The 14,392-nt window shown below is 39.3% G+C and overlaps 1 protein-coding gene across 1 annotated transcript in view; it reads left to right on the top strand.

Annotated features, from left to right (window-relative positions):
• Fbxl17 (F-box and leucine rich repeat protein 17) overlaps nt 1–14,392 on the top strand; it is a 450,353-nt gene that overhangs the window by 128,860 nt on the left and 307,101 nt on the right. Inside the window, exon 5 of the mRNA XM_028874005.2 lies at nt 2,292–2,399. Within this exon, the coding sequence (XP_028729838.1) occupies nt 2,292–2,399 (108 nt within the window). The remainder of the gene's footprint in view (nt 1–2,291; nt 2,400–14,392) is intronic.

Here is a 14,392-nt window from a genome sequence, read left to right as displayed (position 1 = left end):
ATGCTGGGATCCACTCACCATCTTCTGGACTCCTCCAAAGGGGTTGGGTTACTTCTCACTGCTCTCAATATTTTTATCTTTCAATCTCCCACAGAACATTTCACAGAACTCTTAACACTCAATGGCTCTTGTAGTCCCCAAATTCCAAAGTCCTTCCACAATCCTCCCAGAAACATGGTCACCTTGACACAAACGAGTCATCAGAGAGGAAGGAGCCTCAGTTGAGGAAATGCCTCCATGAGATCCAGCTGTAAGGCATTTTCACAATTTGTGATCAATGGAGGAGTTCACAGCCTATGGTGAGTGGTGCCATTCCTGGTCTGGTGGTCCTGGGTTCTATAACGAAGCAGATTGAGCAAGGCATGTGGCGCAAGCCGGTAAGCAGCACCCCTGCATCAGCTCCTGCCTCCAGGTTCCCACCCTGTTTGAGTTCCTGTCTTGACTTCCTTCAGTGATGAACAAAAATGTAGAAGTGTGAGCCAAGTAAGCCCTTTCCTCCCCAAGCTGCTTTTTGGTCATGGCGTTTCATCGCAGCAAAGAAACCCTAGCTAAGACGCTGGTCTTTGTAGGGGAATAGATGACCTCTGACTTGAAGGTCATTTTATTAGTCTTCTAAAACAAACGTACCCGATCAGAGTTTCTACACTTGAGGGCTTCAGTCTGCTCTCATTCTGCAGATTCATCAGGCTCTGCTGATGCTGGAGGCCCATCTCAGTTGTCTTAGTCCAGTGGCTTCAGCTAAAAGAGAAAGGCCTACCAACAGAACTTGTGACTATTCCCTTCCCTCTTTAAAAGCTCAGGGTCCTGGGATCTGAGTTCTCTTGTCTTCTTTATCCTTATCTGAGTTCCTCTTCTTTCCAACCTCTTAAAAAAAAAAAAAAAGACTCGATGCCAGTCTGAGATTGAGCAGGGCATTTAACTTACTGACCATGTACTTAACCCCTGTAACCTTTCTCTTTGGTTTTTAATTAAAGGTTGTGTTTCATTGATGCTTCCAGCGATTTTAGTGCCTTATGTATTCCATGTTAACATAATGTATTTAGAAAGCCGAGTGTAAGGCAAGTCCATTTTTAATTTATCAATGGCACCCTTAGTCTTAATATGCTTAAGCATACTTTACTTTTGACGGCAGAATTAATCTTTTATCAGACTTGCCAAGGATGCTGTTGATGTCGTTACTTTAGGGGAAATGTTCCTGTGATTGTTTCAGAATTAATGCTGTTCACATTCTTCTATTTCCCACTGTCTGTAGCACATAAAGAAGATGCAGATAAGAGTCACTCATACTAGAACTAATGATAAAACAATGGATATCGTTGTTGTCTGAAATCTAACAAACATGTTTGATTTCATTTTGGATGAAGAAAGTGAATTTAGAGTACTCATGTGTTACCATGTGTTTGGACTTTTTTTTTTTATAAGTTCAACTTTAAAGAAAAAATTCACGTAATTACAGAAAGATAATTTTTATATGTGGAGAAAAGTTTTCGAGATGATTGAGACAGAAATGGAGTTTCATTCTGCCTTTCATTTTTAAAGGAAAGCTAGTTAGAAATATCCAGAACTAATACTGTAAGTTCTTTGCATCACAGGGGCCTCTGACTTTTGAATGACTTGAGAGTCACTTGGGGCTTATTAAAAGTGCAGACTGTGGGGTTCCATCCCTTTTACTTGTAAGTTTGCTGTAGTCCCCCAGAGGATGTCAGTGTTCACCGCATGGGGGCTCTCCAGAGAAATAAGACCGTTAGGAGATTTCTGTTTTCACCAAGGAAGTCTTACAGGGAGTTGACGTACATTGTTCTGAGACTGAGAAGTCCCAAGCTCTATAGTTGGTATTTTGGGGAGAGCATATGGTATAGTAAAAGTCAGTGATCCAGGGAAGGACAGTTGGAATGAATGTGTGGAGTTAGGTATTGATTATCTGCCCAGCTTTATAAATACATTACTAATCACTGAGCTGAACCTTTAAAGGGTGAATTTTATAGCATGAAATAGTGTCAATAAAAATGTGAAGAGCAGAGAGAGGAAGAGACACAGGACAAGAATTGGAGTAGCTGTTGTCAATGTATCTTTTGTTTCTCTACAGAAGTATGAAAAGATGGAAGATAAGGGATGTAAGGTGAAGGAAGTAATTCTTAGTCACACAGATGACATTGCAGCATGTGTGTGTGCTGATTCAGATGACCCATTGCAAAGGTTAAGGAGCCACTGTGAAGCAGACTTGGATAGGTATCAGATCATGAGTTCATGGGAGACCATCTCAATTAACTTCCTTCATGTTTCTTCCCTAGGTGACAGACCAGTCAGTGAAGGCCTTTGCCGAGCACTGCCCTGAACTCCAGTATGTCGGCTTCATGGGTTGTTCAGTTACTTCCAAAGGAGTCATTCACCTCACCAAAGTAAGTATCAAAGCTCTGTTTCCCTCATGTTTCTGAGTATTACAAAGGTAACTGTCACCATCAGCCATCTTCCTATTTCTAGGCAGGCATTCCAACACTGAACTATATCCCAAGCCATCTTTCTGCTTTTTATGTAGTGGCACGACTGGCCTTGAACTCAATATGTAGCTCCGGAAGCCCTTGAACTTGTGGCTCCCCTGCATTAGCCATGGACTAGCAGGAATACAGACCTGTTGCACTATGTTTAGTTCATTGTTTTGAAGCCATATCTTCTTCTGTTGCCCAGCTGGTCTTGACATCATAGGTTCTGGATCCACCTCATTCTCCTGAGTTGCTGGGCTTATGGGCATTTTCCAGTTGGCGCCTGGCTTTCTGATATTGCTAAATGTAGTTGATGAGGAATAGTTGGATAAGTACAGAAGTCAGCTAGTATTTGATAAACTAAACACCAGTTTTAGAAAACAATCTACTTTTTTCTGAAATTGAATCCTTATTTTAAAATGATAAACTTTGAAAAGTTTGTTTTACATTTTCATTGCTAATACTTATAAAAACATGAGTTATGAAACTGATGTGACAAGAATCACTTAAATTTTAACTTAGAAAGCATTGCATATAGATGATGCTTTGAGTTTCAACTACTCTCTCCTCACTGTGTCCTAGGAGCATTTGCTTTACAAAAGGAGTGTGGTCATTACGCTGACTAATCTGAGTATATAAAGTGAAAAGACACTGTATGCCACAAATTTGCCTGGTACCTCAGAGCTCACTTACAACCATTTTACAATCCTTTTAGAAATGATGACGGTCCTAGCTTCTTTGCGGTAGCTTTTCATTTCTCCTCGGGTGACAGTTAGGGGCTAATTCTTGCATCCATGTGATAGAGAGAGAGGTTACTATAAGATACCTGTGTGCTGCCTTTCTTGTGTGTTGTGTAGCTTTAACTCATACCACACTGTGCTTGGAAAGGGAGTGCTTGTGTTGCCTTTTGACTTGACAGCAGAGTAGCCTGTCCTTCACTTTTTCTCGTACTGATTACAAAGCCGTTGCATGGCAGCCCAGCGACGAAATAAATAGGGAAGATGGAAGCTCTCTTTATGCTTCATCTGGTTGGGTCTCTTCAAGGTTCCCGCTTAGTGAGTCATGTTGCTTTCCTTTCAGGAAAAAGAACAAATGTTTCTGAGTGACATAAGACTGTGCTGGTGGGGGCAGCGAGTAGGCGCCAGAGCTCCCTCGTCGCCTCCAGTTTGGTCCTTGGCTCTGCCACTTACTATCTCAAGCAGGCCAATTACTTTTCAGTCTGTTAACTAAGGCAGATTTGGGCAGGTGCTTTCCCCAGTTTTGAAACCACAGCAGGAGTGAAGTGAATGGTCATTATTACTATCAAAGGAAATCCTACTCTATGCAAATTGCTAGAAAATTAGTGCAAACTTTGGTTCAAAAAAATCAAATCACCGTTCTTATTTAGTGTAACTTAAAGAAAGAGAGCCTGGGGGTATATTGTGTCTGAAATGACTGATGAGGCATAATTGTGTTCTGAGGACCAGAGCCTAAAGCTAAAGGAGAAGATATGGCCTTATATTTTCAATTATCGATCTACCAGAACATCTAGTATAAACCGAGACCATATGTAACCACATATTTTTATTCATTCCCTGTAACCTTGGCCTGAAAATCTTGAGATGAATGTTTTTCTAGTCCCTTCTAATGCTGAATGTAGAAATGCCATGGGATGAACAGATTGTGCACAACTGTTACAACAACCATTTGTGGGATTTTTATGATCACTCAAAATTGTGCTCACTAAAGACAAAACAAGATTACCAGATGACTTTGTCCTCTCTGAGTATTTGAGATGGCTCCAAATTCTGTTTGGTGGTATTTAAAAGAATTATTATCTGTGATAAAATAACAGCTACAGTAAATGTATGGCTGGACAGCTTCATTTGCTGGGAAGGTTCTTCTGAAGTTTATAGCAAGGGCTTTTGGTGTGGCCTGCTAACAGGTGGAAACTTCTAGACTCCTATTAAAGCTAGTTCACAGAGTTCTCCATACAGTGTATTCACTTAGATGGAAAGTGACTTGTGGTACTTTTTTTGTGCTCAAATGAGAGCGAAGTGGAGCTGTGTTGAGCATGCCAATCTTTTGGAAAGCTATGGAAGTCAAGGTTTATGAAACTCAAGCTTTACGCTTAACATCTTTGCCTTCTGCTAGTGTTTTTAACCAATTACTAATATATTTATAAAACGGTAAATATATCAAGTGCCCCTTAAAAATTGTGTTTTCTTCGTTATAATATGTAATTTTTAATGCAGTGATTTGGGACCTGTAAAATACAATGTTCAGAGTAGTCACCTTAAATATGTTTACTTTTGACATGATATTAAAAAGTCTCTTTTAACATACGGTTTTGCATTTTACAAATTAAGGTAAATGGCATAAAATTGCTATACGTTAATTTCTGTGTAGGCAGCCACACACTTGGATTAAATGATCTATTCTTAGATTAATAATTTCTTGTACCTTAAAGAATCAAAGGATTTAGAAGTTGTTGGGGTGGGGAGACTGTGAAGTTACTCAGCAAAACTAAGAAATGTCAAATATTTTAGTACATTAGTAACAAAAATTGGGCCATCGTGACTCTTTAACTTAAGCAAAGGGCCAGAGGGCAAAAGATTGGGACTAAATGGAAGACTTTTGTTATTCTACTATTGTGTCCACCTTGGTTCAGTTCCACTTTGAAATTTCAGTCTTAACTGAGCTTCAACTTCCTTTGTGATGATTCTTGTTTCTACAAATCGGGAGAGTCTGCTGACGTCAAACAGTATCGCTTAGGAAACTGTCTTCTTAAACTTCTTTATCATATCAGTGTGAGTCCGCTTGAGAAAGCCGGGTCCACTGGACTGTGTCTGCAAATGTCCAGTTAGGTAAACTAAGAGCTGAGGCTCCATGTAAACCTTGAGTGCCAGCAACTCTCCTGCAGCAGAACTGGCCTCTGCCAAAGTAGTTGGGTTTGTCACTTGTAAATATGAAGTGTCTTTCTCTTGCTCCCCTTAAAAACAAATCCAGGAAATGAAAGTGTACAGTTAACCCCTCCTGCTCAGATCGAGTGCTTCCCTATCACTTGTCACTAAAGCAGCTACAGGGAACCGTCAGAGCACTCAAAATCCCCAGGAAGTGACTGCTACTAGTAGTTTAGTTCAAATGCTTAGAGTAAGAAAAAGAGAATTCACTGAAAAGGATTAAAACACATCAAACATGTAGACACTGTGGGTTTATAATGACACAAACAGCACTTGATCCTTCCCCTAAAGTATCATAGCAGGGACCAACCCTTCAACAGACAGGATACAGGAAGAAAATACTTCAGGTACCTCATGGTGGAGCACGCCTTTAATTCTTACACTCAGGAGGCAGAGGCAGATATCTGTGAGTTTGAGACCATGCTGGTCTACATAGTACCATGACAGCCAGGGCTAAGTAGAGAGACCCTTTTTTTTTTTTTTTTTTTTTTCATTCTGGATACCAGTCAACAGAGAACAACGATCCCTGAGATTTGAGAAACTAACAGAAACCTGCCACGATTGTCTCAGAGGACTTGACCGAAGGATTTCCAGATGGCAGCTTAGGGCAGGGGATCATACAAAGAGCAGTAAACTCTGTGAGGTGACAGAACAAACAGTCCAGGGGATCAGTGGATTTCAGGAGGGAGTGCTGGTGTGGAGAGAACTGCAGGGAGAATGCTCTCTGCTCACCCAGCCTCCCACAGTCCCGGAGTAAGGAGCTGGACTGAAAATAAAAGCACGTGTTTCAGATGTCCTCTGCTGCTGCTAACTCATTACTTAGGTAAATGAGCAGAACTAAATGCCTGCGTAAGAAAAGAAGAACGTTCTCTAATCAGTGAGCTCAGTTTCCATTTAATGAAATGAGAAAGAATAGCAGACTGGAATCCCAAGTATGCAGAAGAAAGAAAGCGGTAAAAATGCAAGCGGAAATTAGCAAAATAGAAACCCAATAACGAAACCGGTACTGGCTGCTTTTGTGTCAACTTGACACAAGCTAGTGTCAGCAGAGGAAATGCCTCCATGAGATCCAGCTGTAAGGCATTTTCTCATTTAGAGATCAGTGTGGGAGTTCATAGCCCATGGTGGGTGGGGCCATCCCTGGGCGATTGGTATGGGTTCTATAAAAAGTTGGGGAAGCAAGCCAGTAAGCATCTCCCTTCCATGGCCTCTGCATTAGCTCTTGCTTCTGGGATCCTGCCCTGTTTTGAGTTCCTGTCCTGACTTCCTCCAGTCATGAACAGCAATGCTGAAGTGTACGCCATTCCTCCCCAGCTTGCTCCTTGGTCATGGTGTTTCCTTACAGCAGCAACAGGAATCCTAACTAGGACAAGTTGGTACCGGCATAGTGGGACACTGCTGGGACAGACCTGACCATGTTTGGGGAGGATTATGGAAGGACTTTGGAACTTTGGGCTAGAAGAGCCATTGAGTGTTGAGAGCTCAGTGAGATGCTTTTTAGGAACTTGGAAGATAAGAATGTGGAGAGAAGTGCAGAAGATGGAGGCCTGCCTTGCACAGTTTCAGAGGAAAGTTTAAAGACTCTATCTTTAGGGCCATTTGTTATTTTGAATTAAGATCCCGTGGTTCTGGTTAGAATCAGCTGTGATTAACAAGATATCAGAATTACTAAAGTGATATTTTACTTTGCTGGGATACTTGATGTTGATCAGCTGGCACTAAGAAATCATCAGTAATTAAGAAGAGACCCGCATCAATGAGGTGAAATCTTCTGAGAAGTGTTTCCTGAGAGCACAGAGAAGCTGTGTTCTAGAGGCAGCCAAGATTGTACCTCGTGCTGACATCTGGACTTGGGAAAAGCTGGCTTTTTCATTACAGAGATGGAATCTAGTCTGATTGATTGAAAAGGGAAAGAAGATGAAAGTAACAATATCCGGACGTGTAGCAAGTGGCACAGACCTCAAAGGAATGGGAACAGTGGTATTAGGAATAAATGTGTGCATGTGAATGGGGCAGTGTGGAGGAAAAGCTTTATCTGGAAGCACAAAGTAGCAAAGCTCACTCAGGAAACACATCCAGTATGAGCTTGCAGCCCTTGCTACCTGGGTGCATGAGACAGAGGATCATTAGAACCCAGGAATTGAGAGCCAGCTGGTCAGCAAGGCAAGGAGAAAAAACGGGCCATAGATGACCAAAAGTTCTTCGTAAAGAAGTTGCATTTTTACCTAAAAACCTTTTTGCTAAGAGTATTCCAAGAGTAGGTGGGTTCAATAGTGAATTCAACCAAGGATTTAAGAGAGAAGAAACCAGTTCAGCATGACTGCTGTAGAAGTGAGCCTGCCATTCCCTTCTCAGGAAAATCTGGTAAAGTCACTGCCTGTCATGAATAGAGGTTCAGCCAGGTCTCGTGGCACACCCCTTTAATCCCAACACCCAGGAGACAGAGATAGGGGAGTCCCTGAGTTTGAATCCAGCCTGGTCTACAGAGAGAGTTCCAGGACAGTCAGGGCTAAAATACCCTGTCTCAAAAAACATTCAAACAAACAAACAAAAAAATAAATTGGAAAAATACCTACTATACATTTAATAGTGATTAATACCAAAATTTATAAAAACTGAATAATGAGAAAAGTATTAACCTAATTTTTAAAACTGGTAAAGCGCTTGAGTGAATATTTTAAAGAGGACATATAAATGGCCAAAGGCTTAATATTTATTGTTAATAATCATCAGAGAAATGTGCGTTAAAGTTGTAATGAGATATTACACCATACTTGCCAGAATGGTTATTATGGAGAAGTTAAAAGATAAGTGTTAGTAAGATATATATGGACAGAAGTGAGCTCTATATATAACTGATGGCAATTTATATTAGGATAGCATTACATAAAAGAGTATGGAGGCTTCTCATGGATATATCAAAATTACCACGTGATCAGTTATCCAGAAAGTGAATTCAGTATGCTGAAGAGATCTTCTCACTCCCATACTCATTATAGCATTATTCACAGTACCAAAATATGGAAACCACATGAGTGTTAACAAATGGAAGGATAAAGATCATGAAGTCCACCCCGCCGCCTTGCTCCATACCCAGACTTCCCCGTGTCCTCCTCCAGGGTTCAGTGTGCTCTCATCACAGGAATGCCAACACAGGACCAAGCCAGCATCTTCCCTACCAGTCCTGTGGAAATGCTTGCCCATGAGAATTACCTAAATGAAAGGAACAATCATAATTAAAATTAAAACACAGGAAACATTATGTCAAATAATTCAAGGAGTGTAAAGAAGACACAGAGAAACAGTTCAATGAAATGAAGAAGAAAGAGTATAAGGAGAATAAATGCCTGATTGATGCCCAAGAAAACACAATGTCTGATGGAAATGACAAAGATGATACAGGCTATGAAAATGGAACTCAGTAAAGAGCAACATTGAAGTGGACTCAACCTGAAATCAAGATTGAATTGAAAAACCCAATAGCTCACCTAGAAATTCCAAAGGAAAGCCTTAAAAGTAAATGAATCAGCAAGATGGAATGTTGGGTCTTGAAGGTTAACTGGAGGATCTAGACCAAATAAGCAAGGAACATGAAAAATTAAAAAACAAAACCACACACACAGGAAAGGAACACACAGGAAATATGGGACATTGTGAACAAAACAAACTTTCCAAGTATAGGCATAGAAGAGGGAGAAGAATCCCAAGTCAGTGGCATAGGCTAGATCTTCAACAGAACCATAGAAGAAAACTCTCCCTAACTAAGGAGAAAGACACATCATACAGATGCAAGAAGCACAAAGAACAAATAGACAAAACCAGAAAGAAAATCCCCACAGCATATTATAGTTAAAACACTAACTGTATGTAACAAAGAGAGTGTATTGAAAGCTCTGAAAAATAAGACGTCACGAATACAGGAAAACCCATCAGAGTAACAGCTGACTTCTCAAAGGAAACTGAAAACCAAAGAGCCTGGAGCATTCCAAGTCCTAAAGGACAGTGACAGCCAATCTAAAATAATATATCCAGCAAAGTTATCTGCCATGATTGAAGGAGAAAGGCACTTTTTTCATGACATAAACAACCTAAGAAATCTGTATCCAACAGACCAAACCTAAGAAAAATAGAGGAAATATTATGTGGAAAGAATGTGCATAGCAGAGAAACTGTGGGAAGAAATATGAAGCCATAGTGCTGAAAACAGAATACCACTGAGAACACAACACCCAAAATCAACAACACAATGACCACAACACACACATTTAAATAATAACTTCAAATATCTATGGCCTCATTTCTTCAGTCAAAAAACACAGACTGACTGAATAGATCAGAAAACAGAATCCATCTATCTGCTGCCTCCAAGAAACAGTATAGTTTTTTTTTTTTTTAAAGATTTATTTATTTTATGTACATGAGTGCTCTATCTGCATGTCTGAGTTCATGCCAGCAGCGGGCACCGGACTGCACTATAGATGGTTGTGACCCACCATGTGGTTGCTGGGAGTTGAATTCAGGACCTCTGGAAGAGCAGCAGGTGCTCTTAACCGCTGAGCCATCTCTCCAGCCGCAAACAGCATAATTTTAAAGATAGGCACTGTTTTAGTGTAGAAGGATGGACAAAAGTTCTGTAGTCAAATGGCATCAGTTAGGAAGCAGGCATCATCGTCCTAACATGACAAAATAGACTTCAAACTGCAACTAATCAGAAGAGGATAAGAATGACCTTTCATTCTGATCAAAGGAACAGCTAATCAAGAAGACATTCCTATCCTAAACATGTATATATCAAACTAAGGAATGCCCAAATTCATTAAAATCTAGTACTGGAATTAAAGCACAGATTAACAACAGTTTGTTAATAGGTGTTTACTTCTCTAATTGGAGCTGTGAGGAATCTAAATACATTGTTAATATATTTAATGGAGTTTTTTGTCTGAATTTCGAATGTTAATGGATTAAACATTGTTAATGTAATTCTTGACTGTATATATTGTATATACTTATTGGATATAGTTTTTCTTGTATTATAAGCTTTTTTAAAATTTTAGACAAAAAAAGGTAAAATATGGTGACATTGTGTTTCCCAAAATATTGTGCACCCCAATAACTTATCTTGGGGGTCAGAGAACAGAACAGCCATAATATTAAACATAGAGGTTAGGCAGTGGTAGCACACACTTTTAATCCTAGCATTCCAGAGGCAGAGATCCATCTGGATCTCTGTGAGTTCAAGGCCACACTGGAAACAGGCAGGCATAGTGACTCATACCTTTAATTCTAGGAAGTAATGGCAGGAACCAGAAACTAGAGCTGGTTAAGCTTTTAGGCTTTTGAGCAGCAGTTCAGCTGAGACCCATTGGATGAGGACTCAGAGGCTTCCAGTCTGAGGAAACAGGATCAACTGAGGAACTGACAAGGTGAGGTAGCTGTGGCTTGTTCTGCTTCTCTGATCTTTCAGCGTTCACACCAATACCTGGCCCTGGGCTTGTTTTTATTAATAAGACCTTTTAAGATTCATGCTACATCTAGGAATCTAAAACAAAGGCAGATTAAAGTCTCGTGCATGGCTAACTTTATTACGAGCAACTTATACTCTGAGGATTAAGTCACATGAGGAAAGTATGTAATCAAAAAGACAAGCTGCACAAACCAATAACAATAGCCAGTTGTGATAAAAAATTGAAAGCAAACTCACTCTTACCTGCTGTACCTAGCAAGGGCATGAAACCACATTCTGAGAACAATTGCATGATTTTGAAAACAACTAAGATCACAGGACTTGTCTTGTCTTGTTTTCTTGGAATTTTCTCCCAAACACACAGAATTCTCCTTGCTGACTCCATTCTTGGACTGTGTTCGAACAGTGACTTCATTACCCCACTTTGTTTAATAGACAAGTCATCTGGACAAAAAAATGAATAACTCAGAATTCACTGACCCCAGAATTCACTGACCCCGTACAACAAATGGATTTAGCAGAATTGTTTATCCAAACACCAAGGAATATACATTCTGCTCAGTACCATATGGGAGCTCTTCTGAAATAGATAACATCATAGAACACAAAGCAAATTTTTACAGATTCAAAAGGATTGAAAGCACTTCTTATGTCTGATGTGACCACAGTGCAGTAAAGCTTAGTTTGCAGCAGACAAGTTCCTTGTAACTACACAAACTCGGGGAGATTAAGCAACTCATTACTACATGGTGGATATGTCAAACAAGAAATCAAGAAAGAAAGAAAAACTTCTGGAACTATAAAAATGAAAGCACAACGCAGCGAACCTCTGGGACACACTGAAAGAAAGTTCCCAAGGGAAATGTTTGGTTGTAAATGCTTACCTTAAAAAGTAAACACAAGCACAAATATATGAGTATTCCATGAAGCTGGAAAAAATATGCAAGAAATGGATGATTTTCTAGATTCAGCTCAACAACCAAAATTAATCAAGAGAAATTCAACAGCTTAAATAGACACAAGTGAAGTGATCGAAATAATAGAAAAAAGAAAAGTCTAGGACCAGATGGATTCACAGCAGAATTCTCCTGGGTATTTAAAAAATTATAGCCATTCCTTCTTAAACCCTTTAAAAAAAGTAAAAGAAACAGAAGGAACACTCCCAAACTCTTTCTATAAAGCCAATATCACCTTAATATCCAAACTAAATACAGAGAGAGACAGAGACAGAGACAGAAAAAATATTATAGGCTAATATATTCAATGAACATAGACTTAAAAATACTCAATAAAACACATGGAGCCAGAATACAGACAGACATTTATCAAAAAGATTATCCACATGACAAAATTGTCATTAGCCCTGAAATTCAGGGCTGGTTCAACATACACAAGTCAATACATGGAATAAACCACATAAATGGACATAAAGTTAAAAATTACTTGATCACCCCAATAAATGCAGAAAGAGCCATTGATAAAATCCAACCTGACTTCATGATAAAGGTCTTAGAGAATGTTGGGCAAGAGGGCACATACCTCAATATAATAAATGCTATATACAGGAAACCTACAGCCGATATCATCCTAAATGGGAAAAAGCTTGAAACAATCCGACTGAGGTCAGGAACTAGACAGGGATGGTCATTATCTGCACTAGTTTTCAACATTGCACTCAAAGTACTAGATGGAGCAGTGATGCAAGAGAAGGAAACTAAAGCACTATAAATAGGTGAAGAAAATGTCAAACTGTCCCTATTTGCAGATAATAGAGATCACAAAAATTTTACCAGAAAACTTCTAGAAATGGTAAGTTCAACAATGTGGCAGGATAAAAAATCAACTTGTAAAACTCAACAGTTTTTCTATACACCACCAACAAACATACAGAGAAGGAGGTCATGGACAAATTCCCATTCACAGTAGCCTCCAAGAAAATAAAACATCTTGAGGTAAATCTAACCAAGGAAGTGAAGGAACTCTACAATGAAATCTTGAACCCTCAGAAGAAACAGAGAAAGACAGTAGAAAATGGAAAGACATTTCTCAGTCATTGGTTGGTAGAATTAACATTGTAAAAAGGACCATTCTACCAAATGCATATTCAGTGCAATTCCAATAAAATCTGCATCTCATTCTTCCCAGAAATAGAAGAAAACAACCCTAAATTTCATATGGAACCCCAATAGCCAAGACAATCTTGAGTGTGGGGAAGTGCTGGAAGAATTACAATTCCAGATCTTAAGATATATTACAAAGCCATAGTAATAAAAACAGTATGGTGTTTTCATAAAAATAGACATGTAGACCAATGGAACAAAAGCAAAGATCCAAACATGACCACATATAACTATAAAACAATACTTGAGAAAGATGTCAACAGTATACACCAGAAAAAAGAGACTTCAACAAATAATGGTGTGAAAACTGGATGTCCTTGTGCAGAAGAATGATAATAGACCCATATCAAACGCTTTGTACCAAAACTATCTCCAAATTGATCATAGACCTAAATGTGAAACACTGAGACCTGAAAGACTGAAACTGCTGGAAGAAAATATAGGCATTCCCCTACCTGATATTTATGTGGGGAAGGACTTTCTGAATAGGACTCCATTTACCTAAGAATTAATGCTAGAAATTGACATTTGTATGTTCATGAAACTTAAAAGCTTTTGTGTAACAAAAGAAACAACTGGCTGGGTGAAGAGGAAGCTGAGAGAGTGGGAGAGAACCTTTGACAGCTAAACATCTGACAGAAGCTTAATATCCATGATATACAAAGAATTCAAAAACAAAAGCTCAAAACAAACTAACAAAAAAAAACCCCAATGAATGACCTATTTAAACAAAAGTGGGGGGGGACAACTAGGGAAATGCAAATGAAAACAACTTTGAGAATTTATCTTACTCCAGTCAGAATGGCAGAGATTTAGAAAACAACCAACAATAAATGCTGGAGGGGAAGTGGAGCATAGGGAACCTTTACTCACTTCTTGTGGGATTGCAGACTGGTGCGGCCACTATGGAAATCAGTGTGGAAAACCTTCAAAATGCTAAAAATAAATCCGTCATACGACCCAGCTATTTCTCACCTTGGCATATGCCCGAAGGACCTGACATAATACTCCACAGATATTTTCTCTGCTATGTTCATTGCTGTTGTATTCACAATAGCTCCAAAGTGGAAACAACCCAGTGTTCTACAACTGATGAGTGGATAAGGTAAATGTGGTACAAATGGACCGTGGAATACTATTAAGCAGCGAAGTAAAATGAAATCATTAGCTTTACAGGTAAATGAATTGAACGAGAAAAGAGTATATTGAGTGAGATAACCTAGACCAAGAAAGGCAAATGCCACATCTTGCTTACTGGAGGCTCCTACTTGTACATCTTCAGATGTGAGTATGTAGCTTACAGTAAGGACAGAGCTCAGGAAAGTAAAATGAACCTTTGCCAGGATAGAGGGATTCAGCCAGCAGAGAGACGATTAAGAGTACAAG

The sequence above is a fragment of the Peromyscus leucopus genome, chromosome 13 (genome assembly GCF_004664715.2).
Source record: "Peromyscus leucopus breed LL Stock chromosome 13, UCI_PerLeu_2.1, whole genome shotgun sequence".
NCBI classification, from domain to species: Eukaryota; Metazoa; Chordata; class Mammalia; order Rodentia; family Cricetidae; genus Peromyscus; species Peromyscus leucopus.
This window is presented reverse-complemented; position numbering and strand designations above follow the sequence as displayed.